Genomic DNA, 14,233 nt, shown 5'->3' on the forward strand with positions numbered 1-14,233 from the left:
AGGAGAGACAAGGAATCCGCATCAGGGGCCTTTGGGCTTACCACAAGACCACCGGTAGCCATGGAGGTAGGTGGGTCTGGGTTTACTGAAACAAGGGATTGTGGACCAGTTACATGCTGGTAATTTACTCGTGTTCTTGTTCAAAATGACAATAACAAGAAATTTCAGAACTGGGTTTTTTAAAAACGTGATAATTTTACTTCGGAGTCACGTCAGTGACTACGTGAAGAACCCGCACAGTGCGCAGGCGCGGCATTACGCCAGCAGTGCAACAGCAGCTGCAACGGGAGTTAGGCGCTCCCGCAACAGAATGAAACGGACTGTCAGGTGAGTACCCTGAGGTCGGGTTTCTTTTACAGGTGAGCCTTTTTCTGCTTGTGTTTTTACAGGCAGAGAAAAAGGCTCTGGAACAAAACTGTCCCCCGTTCAAGGAGGAACGTTTCCCGTCGGGGAGGGGGTCAGCAACAGGCGGTAGGAGCGACCCGGTGTTCCTCTATTCCCCGACACCGTGCCGAGCCCAGCCCGCTAGCACCTGAGCAGCGGGCTGGATGCATAGCCACCCGAAGAAGCATCCGGCAGGTGTTCCCGATTTCGAACGGGACGTCTCTCCACCCGCACGGGGGGAGAGAGAGCCGCCTGAGCCGCAGGAGCGGCTCACAGAGCAGGTGCCTGCGAGACACGCTGCTTGAGGGGCGCTCTCGCATCTACAAGGCACAAAAGCTCCAGAAGAAGGCGGTAGGAACAATTACCGGGCGCTCCGCTATCCCCATCACCGCGCCGAGCCCAGTCCCGCTAGTGCCTGAACTACGGGCTGGATGTCTAGCCATCCGAACAGGCATCCGGCCGGTGGCATCCGATTCGTCGGACGGGGACATGTCTCCACATAAATGGAGGAGAGACAGCCGCCTGAGCTGCATCCAACAGCTATTGGAGCAGCTCCAGCGAGATGCGCAGAAAGAGCGCTCTCGCGGAGGGAGGTCAGGCACCCCCTCCACAGTGTTTCATGCACTGCCCTCTGCTCCCTCATTACTGGAGGCTAGCATTGGTGACCAGGGCTGGGCTGGTCTGGAACAGGGGCAGGCGGACGAATTCGGGAGTATGCCAGGGGTGCAGGAACAGGAAGAGCTGTTGGGTGTGATGGACCGCTTTGTAGCAACCCCACGGGCTGGAGCACTGCTGGAACCAAGAATGGCGGCCAGCATCAACCATCTATCCAATAAACCATTACTGGAAAAGGTGCTCGCTGAGGTGCTGAAACAACACACAGCACCAGAAAACTGTGAGGCCTCAAAGTAAAAAGTGTCAACAGCCAAATCTGGGGGCATGTGGGGTCACACATCCGGTCCCAAGAACTCAAGCTACAGCAGGATCCTAAGGCTCCTGACGTCGGCCATCACAGCCTTTGCTCGTTCTGTGGAGACCACGGAGAGGGATACCTGCCAGCAGGATGTGCTGGCATTAATGTCTACCACACAATTTGAGATCAACAATCTCCGGAGGGAAACATAAGACCTGCCCTCAATCCCAAATTTGCTGGCTTGTGTAAAGCCCCAGCTGCGGAGACGGACGCGCTGCTATTTGGGAAAGATTTCAATTAAAAACTGAAGGAGATGCAGGAAGCATCAAAAACCTTCGGCCTAATGAGGGCAGGCCCCGGGACGAGCAAACCAAGACCTCCGATACCCAAGCGGCAGCACCCCACGGCATCCACCAGTCGACGTCCGCAATATGGGACTGGTGAACGCTTGGGGTCCGCACATTATCCCCAAAGATCTTTTTAGATCAGGGCCCGCAGCGGACCCTCTGGAAAATGCGCCTCCCCCCAACATCGCCAGCACGTCAGAACAAAATCTTCAGGAAAATGAAGAAACAGAATCGCCAATAACCATGGAGGTAGGTGGGTCTGGTCCCTACCAGCATATAGAGAATAAGGGTGCTTTATTAACAGGGGGAGATTACACTTGTTTAAAGAAGCATGGGGTATGGTCACGAGTGACAAGTATATACTCAACAGCATTAGTGGATATAAAATACAATTCATGTCAGAAAAAATGCCGCCAGTTCAACAATGGCCCCAAAGGGTATTTCTCCCTCCGTCAAAGAGAAACGTGAGGGACAAGCTGAACTGGTGAGACATATCACAAAGGGGGTCATCGAAAAGACCAAACATGAACCTTTGGAATTTGTATCGAATATATTCACTAAAACCAAAAAAGATGGTGGCTGTCGCATCATCATTGACTTAACATCACTAAACAAATTTGTTAAGTATATACATTTCAAAATGGAGACATATGTTACTGCCAAACAACTGAATTCCAAAGGACACTTCATGGCAAGCATTTATCTTAAAGATGCTTACTATCTAGTACCCATATACAAGGATCATCGCAGATACCTAAAATTTATCTGGATGGTACAAAGCATTGCCCAATGGGCTAACTTCAGCCCCAAGATTATTCACCAAAATATTGAACCCAGCCATGGCAATACTAAGAAAACAAAAACATATTGTCATGGCATATCTGGATGATATTCTGATAGTAGGGAAAACGATGGAATTGGCTGTGGCAGCAGTATCAGCTACAAAACAGCTCCTCGAAACTCTGGGGTTCGTCCTACATCCAGATAAATCTAAGTTGAAGCCATCAACTATCATGGACTACCTGGGCTTCACAATTAACTCAGTCCAGATGACTGTTACCTTGCCAAAGGCAAAAATGGTTGAATTAGCACAATCATGCAACAATTTAATGGTCAACGAGCGACCAACTATTCGACAAGTAGCAAGAGTAATTGGGGAAATGGTAGCAGCATTTCCGGCTACACAATTTGGACCTTTGCACTATCAAAACATTTACAGAGAGCAAAGGTACAGGCAATAAAATGACATACAGGTCACTATGATCGTGTCATGAACTTACCCACTGAAGCAATATCAGAGCTACAGTGGTGGGCAGAAAATGTTTGGCATAGTTTCAGCCCTATCTTTATCACTAACCCTACTTTAGTTACTCAAACAGATGCCAGTGCTCAAGGCTGGGGAGCGACTAACTCCATATCCAGCACAGGTGGTAGATGGACTAACCTAGAGTCATCATTACTACTTACACTGGGCATTAACTATCTAGAGATGTTGGGCGCCTTTTATGGTTTAAAAGCATATGTATCTAATATGCAGCACTTGCATGTTCGGTTACAAATTGATAAATACTACGGTGATGGCTTATATTAACCATATGGGTGGCATAAAATCATTATCATGCGACAAATTGGTCAACATGATTTGGCAATGGTGTGTCGAAAGACATATTTGGCTATCAGCTACTTACCTACCAGGTAAGCTAAACACCCATGCCATGAGAAAATTAAACGCCTGGGTTGCAAGTTTGAACAGACCTTACCTGGAACTGGGATTGTCCAAACAAACCATCACCATGTCGGCATCCCTTCGAACATCCACCAAGAGGCAGTACTTAACCAGCATCAAAAAAGGGAGAAGTACTGCCAGGAAACAGGGACAACATACGCAACAGCTACAGCCACCAACATACTGGAGTTCCTGGCCTATCTACACCACGATGTAGGGATCAGCTACAGTGCCATCAACACAGCGCAGAGTGCTCTTTCTGCTTATCTCAAACCAGCGCCAGGACAACAGGCGATGGGATCCTATCCACTGGTGGTAAAACTGATGAAGGGCATTTACAATATCAAGCCCTAAGCCCAGGTATACCCATATTTGGGATATCAGTGTGGTCCTGACATATCTCAGGGAATGGCCACCAGCCAGATCCCCCGGCCTCGAGCAAGCTACACTAAAGACGCTCATGTTGATGGCACTTGTATCCGCTCAGAGGGTCCAGTCACTATACCTATTGCGACTGGACAACATGATCACAGCTCCAGACCAGATCTGTCGTTATCCAGCGACTGATCAAACAGAGCAGACCAGGAACACCTAATCCAGTCGTGGCTTACCCACCAGAACCACGGTTATGTGCCATGACCCACCTACTATCCTACATAGACACAACCAAAATATTCGAGGGAGATGAAAAGCCTTGTGGGTCAGTCACAAAAACCTTATGGTCGGGTGACGAGCCAAACCATTGCGAGATGGCTCAAGCAGGTGCTAGAAACTGCTGGGATAAACACTAACATGTACAAATTTTATTCCACCAGGGCAGCATCCATGTCGACGGCTAAAGAATGGACATGCCTATAGACCACATCCTGGCTACAGCAGGATGGTGGGGGGGGAAAAGACCGTTCAGAATTTTTATAATAAGCCGTTGGCAAAACCTGGTTTATTTGCGGTAAAATATTCACTAAAACTGTCAGGCAGCTACAGCTTGTTCAGAACGCTGTTGCTAGAGTTCTAACAAAGACCAAAAAAATTTGAGCATATTACACCAATTCTTAAATCCTTACATTGGCTCCCTGTATGTCAGAGAATTGATTTTAAAATCCTGCTGCTCACCTATAAATCACTACATGGTTTAGGGCCAAAGTATATCACTGACATGCTTCCACTATATAAGCCTTCTAGACCGCTAAGATCTTCTGAAACCAATCTGCTAGTGATTCCCAGAGTAAATACAAAACATGGGAAAGCAGGATTTAGTTACTATGCAACAAATAGCTGGAATAAACTTCCTGAAGATTTAAGACTTGCCTCAACTTTGACCACTTTTAAAACAAGACTGAAAACTTTTATGTTTACTTTAGCTTTCAGCTAAATCTTAACTACATTGCACTTTTAACTTTTGCACTTTTTATAATGCATTTTTAATTTTGTTTTTCTTTTCTTTTAGTTCTTCTATTTTATTTCATTTTATTATTTCATTTATTGTATGACATGTTTTTATGTGAAGCACTTTGAGTCTGCCTCGTGTATGAAATGTGCTATATAAATAAAGTTGCCTTGCCTTGCCTTGCCTAAAGATTTACGAACTGCAAATATTTAATTTAAGCCCAGGGGAGCAACTTAATTCTTTGTTGTTATTGTTTAAAAAATACCATTGTGTTTTTCTACAAATAGACTCATTGGTTGATTACGATAACACTTCTTCCCTCAAGAACTTCGGCAGTGAGTGAAATGAAACTGTTACACGGTTTGAAATCACAGAGCTTTGAAATCTTCACGTAGTCACTCACGTGACTCCGAAGTAAAATAGTAAGATTAAACGAGAACTTACCAGTTTGAAGTTTGATCTGTATTTTATGAGGAGTTACGATGAGGGATTACGTGCCCTCCGCTCCCACCCTCATTATATGGATCAAACTAATAAATTGATGTCTCCTTATCTTTACTATGTTTACTTCAAAATAACTGTGTCTATCTGTGATTCCACACTGCTGCTTGGAAGTATGCCGCGCCTGCGCACTGAGCGGGTTCTTCACGTAATCCCTCATCGTAACTCCTCATAAAATACAGATCAAACTTCAAACTGGTAAGTTCTCGTTTAATCTTACTATTTTACTGCACAATATACACAGGTTCCAAGCAGACTTGGAACTCGGACTGGAATTGTCTTCGAGGCAGGCCCAGTATTTTTGGGCAGGATTGCCATTCAGGACATGTGACAGATGGAGGATGTCACTTCATCCAGGTGTAACTCATTTGTGCGGTATAGACTTTTAGAAACAGTAATTTTGTTACGGTTTAACTACTGTTTTATAGGAGCTTCCTATAAAATGGTCACATGGCATGCATCAACCTCAAAGATGCATACTATTCGGTGTCTATTCACTAAGAACAGGAGATATTTGAAGTTTAACTGGATGGTATGGATCTGCCAAATGGGCTGACATCAGCTCCTAGACCATTGACTAAACTACGGAAACCAATTCTGGGCCTACAAAGGTCTCAGAACCACATTGTAATGGCATATTTGGACAATTTCATTTTGGAGTCACCAAGAATTGGCAGAAGCATCAGTCAAAGCAAACCAAAACCCTGTTTGATAGAATTGGTTACCTCATCCATCCAGTTAAATCAAAATTGACACCTACAAGGGTAATTGATTACCTAGAATTTACTATCAAAAACAGTAAATATTAATCAAGCCTGCTATGACCTGATAGTCAAATACTAGCCATCTATCAGGCAAACAGCGAGTGTAATTGGCAAATAGTAGCCGTATTTCCAGCAGTACGTAGGGCCTTTGCATTACCAGAATTACAACGAGCAAAGGAACGAACACTCAGACTCCATGCAGGCAAAATTGGCAAAACTATGGATTGCCAGCAGAGGCCATTGTTGAATAACAACGGCGGATAACGAACGTGAGAAAGCTCAAGGTAAATTTGTTTGAAAGCCATCGAGGGTTCTTCAGACCTATGCTAGCGGCTAAGGATGGGGAGCCACTAACACAGTCTAGAGCTGTGGGGGCAGATGGAATGAGCAGGAGTCTGTAATTCCCCAACACATGGAATCAATTACCCAGAATTGTTGGGGGCACAATTTGGACTCAAGGGGTTCTGTAGCAATATGCAACCGGTCTTTGTTCAAATTCAGATTGATAACACCACTGCGGTGGCACATATCCACTAACAAGGGTGGTGTAAAATCTGTATCTTACGATAGATTGTCGAACTTCATTTGGCACTGGTGTATCAAGAGGAATATTTGGGAAAACTACGAGGTAGATATAGCACGGTGACAGATGCTGGATCACGGATGTTTAATAACAACACAGAATGGATGTTGAATCAGGCAGTATTTAACAAAATAACTACACGATTTGGCATACCAGATTTTGATCTATTTGCATCTAGACTAAACCATCAGTTACCCAGATATGTGTCCTGCAAGCAGGATCCAGGAGCAAAGGCAGTGGATACTTTCTCCCTCAATTGGGGAGGATTGTTTATGCATGCTTTCCGCAAATTTGTCTCACAAACCGATGCTTGACCAAAATCAAGCAAGACTAAGCCACAGGCATATTGGTAGTGCCAGATTGGCCTACTCAAGCCTGGTCCCCAAAAAATTTGGGAACTATAGTCCAGCCAGTTATGGCTGTACCCAAGAGCAGGGACCTCTTAGTGAACCCAGTTACAGGGAGTAATCATCCACTACACGAACGTATTAACTTGTTGGTCTGCAGATTCTGAGGAGGCCTTTTCAAGGCATAGGACTGTCCGAACAAATACAACACAGTTCGGATAACAGATGTCTTGGAGTTTCCTATCAACTCAGCACTATAACTATAAACAAAGTTATAGTGCAATCAATAGTGCCAGAGGCGCACTTTCCTCCTATCTGATGCTGCAAGCAGGGCACGGGTCGATAGGAACGCACCCCTTTACAACAAAATTCATGAAGAGAATTTACAATCTAATACACTAAGACCAAGGTACATGGACACATGGGATGTGAGCGTGGTACTAACCCTACTTTGACAGTGGGGACCGCCTATAACTAACCCTGAAGGTGGTATGCTGACAAAGAGTCCAGACACTGCAAAAGCTACGGTTGGACCACATGACCACTAATATGAACAACACAACATTCGTAATCAGGAGTGTTCAAAAGGGAACTGCAGATGCTGGAATATCGAAGGTACACACAATTGCTGGGGAAACTCAGCGGATGCAGCAGCATCTATGGAGCGAAGGAAATAGGCGACGTTTCGGGCCGAAACCCTTCTTCAGACTGATGGGGGGTGGGGAAAGAAAGAAGGAAAAGGGGAGGAGGAGGAGGAGCCCGAGGGCGGGCGGATGGGAGGGTGGGAGGAGACAGCTAGAGGGTTAAGGAAGGGGAGGGGACAGCACGGGCTAGCCAAATTGGGAGAATTCAATGTTAATGCCATAAGGACGCAAGGACCCCAGACGGAATATGAGGTGCTGTTCCTCCAATTTCCGCTGTTGCTCACTCTGGCAATGGAGGAAACCCAGGACAGAGAGGTCGGATTGGGAATGGGAGGGGGAGTTGAAGTGCTGAGCCACCGGGAGGTCAGGTAGGTTATTGCGGACTGAGCGGAGGTGTTCGGCGAAACGATCGCCCAACCTACGCTTGGTCTCACCGATGTAAATGAGCTGCCATCTAGAGCAGCGGATGCAGTAGATGAGGTTGGAGGAGATACAGGTGAACCTTTGTCGCACCTGGAACGACTGCTTGGGACCTTGAATGGAGTCGAGGGGGGAGGTGAAGGGACAGGTGTTGCATTTCTTGCGGTTGCAACGGAAAGTGCCCGGGGAGGGGGTGGTGCGGGAGGGAAGGGAAGAATTGACGAGGGAGTTGCGGAGGGAGCGGTCTTTGCGGAAGGCAGACATTGGGGGAGATGGGAAGATGTGGCGAGTGGTGGGGTCACGTTGGAGGTGGCGGAAATGGCGGAGGATTATGTGTTGTATTTGCCGGCTGGTGGGGTGAAAGGTGAGGACCAGAGGGACTCTGCCCTTGTTGCGTGTGCGGGGATGGGGAGAGAGAGCAGTGTTACGGGGTATGGATGAGACCCTGGTGTGAGCCTCATCTATGGTGGCGGAGGGGAATCCCCGTTCCCTGAAGAACGAGGACATTTCCGATGCCCTGGTATGAAATGTCTCGTCCTGGGAACAGATGCGGCGTATACTCACAATTGCTGGGGAAACTCAGCGGGTGCAGCAGCATCTATGGAGCGAAGGAAATAGGCGACGTTTCGGGCCGAAACCCTTCTTCAGACTGATGGGGGGTGGGGAAAGAAAGAAGGAAAAGGGGAGGAGGAGGAGGAGCCCGAGGGCGGGCGGATGGGAGGGTGGGAGGAGACAGCTAGAGGGTTAAGGAAGGGGAGGGGACAGCACGGGCTAGCCAAATTGGGAGAATTCAATGTTAATGCCATAAGGACGCAAGGACCCCAGACGGAATATGAGGTGCTGTTCCTCCAATCCTCACCTTTCACCCCACCAGCCGGCAAATACAACACATAATCCTCCGCCATTTCCGCCACCTCCAACGTGACCCCACCACTCGCCACATCTTCCCATCTCCCCCAATGTCTGCCTTCCGCAAAGACCGCTCCCTCCGCAACTCCCTCGTCAATTCTTCCCTTCCCTCCCGCACCACCCCCTCCCCGGGCACTTTCCGTTGCAACCGCAAGAAATGCAACACCTGTCCCTTCACCTCCCCCCTCGACTCCATTCAAGGTCCCAAGCAGTCGTTCCAGGTGCGACAAAGGTTCACCTGTATCTCCTCCAACCTCATCTACTGCATCCGCTGCTCTAGATGGCAGCTCATTTACATCGGTGAGACCAAGCGTAGGTTGGGCGATCGTTTCGCCGAACACCTCCGCTCAGTCCGCAATAACCTACCTGACCTCCCGGTGGCTCAGCACTTCAACTCCCCCTCCCATTCCCAATCCGACCTCTCTGTCCTGGGTCTCCTCCATTGCCAGAGTGAGCAACAGCGGAAATTGGAGGAACAGCACCTCATATTCCGTCTGGGGTCCTTGCGTCCTTATGGCATTAACATTGAATTCTCCCAATTTGGCTAGCCCGTGCTGTCCCCTCCCCTTCCTTAACCCTCTAGCTGTCTCCTCCCACCCTCCCATCCGCCCGCCCTCGGGCTCCTCCTCCTCCTCCCCTTTTCCTTCTTTCTTTCCCCACCCCCCATCAGTCTGAAGAAGGGTTTCGGCCCGAAACGTCGCCTATTTCCTTCGCTCCATAGATGCTGCTGCATCCGCTGAGTTTCCCCAGCAATTGTGTGTACCATTCGTAATCAGGAACCTGATATAAACATAGCAGGCCAGGAATGCCAGGGATGGAGATCCAGTTCTTGGCATATCCAGAGGACCTACGGTTGTGTGTGTGGTAACATACTAACACCTCTATCTGAGAGTTACGGAGAACCACAGAGGCTCAGAACAGACCAGAAGGTGTCAACACAAACCATCTCCCGATGGTCAAAGGGGGTAATGGCGGTAACAGAGTGAACGTTCATATGGTTAAATCTCACTCCACCAGGGCTGCATCTACGTCGGCAACAAGAGCAATGGACGTGCCTCTTGACAACATCCTAGTGGCTGCAGGATGGACGAATGAAATAACGGTCCACCGGTTTTATAACAAACCTATTAACGGACTGGGGGTGTTTGCACATACCATTTTAAGTTCTGTCCCCCAAGGTTGGGAGGGGAAACTAGTTTTTAAAAAACTTTCCTTCATTTAAAGCATCAGTGTCCTTACTTAACTACGTAATGTCTGAATGCTTTAATGATTACACGCATCCATGGTCAATCCATTCAGTGTGTGACGCCTGGATTCGTAACCGGCGTAAAATCACAGAGCTTTGAAATCTTCACGTAGTCACTCACGTGACTCCGAAGTAAAATAGTAAGATTAAACGAGAACTTACCAGTTTGAAGTTTGATCTTGATTTTATGAGGAGTTACGATGAGCGATTACGTGCCCACCGCTCCCACCCTCATACTATCAAGGTCACATGGAAGTTCTAGTTTCTTCAATCTTACTATTCTCAGGTCTTCTTTTTATCTGTGATTTAACACCGCTGCTTTGAAGATTGACGCGCACGCAGACGGACGGCCCTTCTTCACGTAATCGCTCATCGTAACCCCTCATAAAATCAAGATCAAACTTCAAACTGGTAAGTTCTCGTTTAATCTTACTATTATTGGGGCATACCTTTACCCTTTCCCAAACCTGTAACTATTTGTGAAGCAAGTATCATATCAACTTACTTTCTGTCCCATTATTCCTCCTATCACCACAGCTGCACCTTCAAAATCACATCTAGAATTTTGTAACAAGCCTCCAAAAGGTTTTGTCCATGTGATGGCCAATGGGCATTCTTAAATCTAGAGAGCTATGTAAGACTTTAACTAATTCAACTCCCATTCCACATCCATTCATTTCAATTTTTAAAAATTGAAGTCACCCAACACTTTAAATAGTTATTTGACTTAATCCACAGCTTTACTCATTATAGTTGTCCTGTGGGACCAAATAAGATTTCTCACGTTGAAATTATATTCTATTTTCCCTAAACCTGCCCAGTTTTATTTCAAAATAAATATTTATCACTATCTTCTATCATATTCTTATCTCCTAGTAGTAAAGGCAGTTTTTAATAGGCACATTTAAGGAATAATAGAGAATTATTTTCTTTCCCACTACATGCCTGACCATCGGTGGTCATTATTACAGCTACTCCCAGGATACTTTCTTGCTACTGGATCATTGCTTCTGGTTTGTTACTCAACACTGTTCAAAGCGAAAGATGTATGGGAACTTTGGATTTATACATTATTAAGAGTACAAAAGTGATGGTTATACTGAACAAAAAGTAACTGTTAACTGTCAAACTGGAATGTCATTTACAGTTTTCAGTACCGCAAGCTAGGAAATATGTCAATTCATTGAAGAGGATATGAAGGGATGTAACTGGAACAATGCCAGGGGAAGGACCCATGAATTACATATAGATAGCCTCTATTATTTGAGCAGGTGATTTAACAGGCATTCAAAATTATCATAATATTCATATTTTTCAGCAGGGTTTGCCTCAGTTATTCCAATTGCCCCTGCAGATGCTCCGACTCAAATCAGCTGACTTTGGGAAATGGACTTTGATTTTTTTTTCCTAATTTCATGACTTGAGAGCTCGCTGACTTAACCAGTTTCTGCTGTCGTTTGTTATTTTTTAAATTCCATTTTCTTCTGGTTTCCTTTTAAAATATTCTACACAAATTATATTGTCAGGTCAGGAAATGAAAAGTGTTCTTTCGTATGGGTGGCTCCATCACTCTTCCACACTATGTGTTGATCTTCAACACTCAAGATCAGAACTGGAAAATTGTTTTGATTGATCATGGCAGAAATTATCGTATGTTCTGAACAATGTCATGAACCTGGGTTGAGATATGATATGCTTAGCTGCTGATAAAAGCGTATGTGTTATTTACTAATCAAAAAATGCCTCAATATTGTGGATTTAACGATACAGCGCGGAAACAGGCCCTTTGACCCACCGAGTCCACGCCGACCAATGATCACCCTGTACACTAACACTATTCTACACACTCGGGACAATTTTACCAAAGCCAATTAACCTACAAACCTGTACGTCTTTGGAGTGTGGGAGTAATATGGAGCACCCGGAGGAAACCCATGTGGTCACAGGGAGAATGTACAAATTCTGTAGAGAGCACCCATAGTCAGGATCGAACCTGAGCCTCTGGCTCTAGGGCAGCAACTCTAATACTGTGTCACTGTGCCACCAATGTAGAGAAAATCCCTTCATTTAAAATGTGAATTATAGGTAAATGTTGTTTGTTCTTTGCTGCTTTTATCTATGAATGATCAAGCAAATAGATTTCAGTTTGTATCATGCTGGTCCCCAGCCAGTCGCCAAATCAGTCAGAAACTCATTAATTTCCCTCTGTTTTGCAGGTCTCCTCATGCATCAATCAAATTGTTTGCCACCTTCACTCTGTCCACTGGAATCACTCCACCCACCCAACTCCGATCCAGGTTTCTGATGTCACAGCGATGTGTTCAAATAACCACCGTTACATTTACTGCAAATTCTATGGTTTTATGATGAGAAGTGCTGGTGAGCCCTCACAGAATGGATATGAACTCCGCAACTGGTCTGAGACTGGAGGACATACACTGGAGTCTGAGTGTCAACTTCAAGGCCTGCGGCATTGTGAAGTATTTTATGTTAGATACCAAAACTGTGAACTACTGATCAATAGATTAATGAACAATATTTTATTTATTATGATGGTACAACTCCCATATTATTACCTCATTAGAATCAAAAACTACTTTTGTACAGTATTGTATTATTACTCTTTACAGCAGTCTTTTTTTGGAATGTAATATTTGAATAATAATGGATTTTGTGCATGAAATAAGGGATTGGAGTGGCATTAATATACTGTTATTAATAATTTTATAACTCTTTGATATCCTTTAATGCCTCACCTGAATTTTTCTTAATTTTTTTACTGATCTAGGTGTAACACCATTGTATATGTTTTTGTAAAAAATATATTTTTTCATTATTTTCAGTTGACTTTTTTTTCAAGTGTGAGTGCCTTCTCTAAAAGAAATGGAATTACTTCAATGAATTAGTGTGGTCAGATATTGATGTGTTCATAGACTCTATCTCACTTGGTTAGCTTCATTTCATTAATGCTCTATAGCAATCAAGCTTATCTACAACATCTTAATTCAATTCAGCCATTCATTTCTTTTTGCCATTCTGACACCTATTGCATTGTTGCTGCGACTTCATCCACTGTCCACCCATGTCTTGTTCTTCTCGGTCAGGGCACAAAGTGAAGACACAAGGAATGCAAATACTGGTTTACAAAAAAAGTCACAGTGTTCAGCAGGTCATGCAGCATCTCTGGAGAACATGGAAATGTGACGTTTCAGGCCGGGACTCTTCCGACCTAAAATATAACCTATCGATGTTCTTCAGGGTACAAAGTAAATTGCTTACTGAGGATTCTGCAGTAACTCTCTTTTATGGAAGAAAAGGAGTCAGACTGGAGATAAATATAACCTTACAGTGATACCAGCACACTGGAAAATAAAGACAGAGCTTCTCCTGACTATATTTCCTTGAGAATTAGCTGCAGGCTCAAAAAGAAGAGGATCACAGCTTCTAAATTGTAAATATCTTTGTGTAATACCAAAGCCTAGCTAAATCATGAACAAAATACCACCTCCAACGGGATCCCCCCCACTGGCCACATCTTCCCATCTCCTCTCCTTTCGGCTTTCCGTAGAGACCGCTCCCTCCATAACTCCTTGGTCAATTCGTCCCTTCCCACCCAAACCACCTCCTCCCCTGGTACTTTCCCTTGCAACTGCAGGAAATTCTACACTTGTTGCTTTACCTCGCCCTTCAACTCCATCCAAGGACCCAAGCAGTCTTTCCCGGTGAGGCAGAGGTTCACCTGCACCTCCTCCAACCTCATCTATTGCATCCACTGCTCTAGGTGTCAACTGCTCGACATCGTTGAGACCAAGCGCAGGCTTGGCGATCGCTTCGCCCAACACCTCCTCACACTTTAAATTTTTTTTTTCAAAATAGACATTATTCGAGAAATAAATATATGCAATGCATGATCCTTACAAAACTCCATCCGACATTCTCGGAGGCTATACATACATACAATACAGTTTCCCCAAATCACAATTTTACCCCACACCCTTGCCACTCATGTGGCCCACTGGTGTGGAATCCCTTCCCTTATTTTGAGGGGCGTCTCCACCACAC

General features: G+C 45.3%; 1 protein-coding gene across 1 annotated transcript in view; it reads left to right on the forward strand.

The window, feature by feature from the left end:
• LOC116984781 (kielin/chordin-like protein) overlaps positions 1-13,018 on the forward strand; it is a 242,197-nt gene extending 229,179 nt beyond the window's left edge. Inside the window, exon 44 of the mRNA XM_033039151.1 lies at positions 12,388-13,018. Within this exon, the coding sequence (XP_032895042.1) occupies positions 12,388-12,476 (89 nt within the window). The 3' untranslated portion in view covers positions 12,477-13,018. The remainder of the gene's footprint in view (positions 1-12,387) is intronic.
• The last annotated feature ends 1,215 nt before the right edge of the window (positions 13,019-14,233 follow it).

Source organism: Amblyraja radiata, chromosome 20 (genome assembly GCF_010909765.2).
Source record: "Amblyraja radiata isolate CabotCenter1 chromosome 20, sAmbRad1.1.pri, whole genome shotgun sequence".
Lineage (NCBI taxonomy): Eukaryota > Metazoa > Chordata > Chondrichthyes > Rajiformes > Rajidae > Amblyraja > Amblyraja radiata.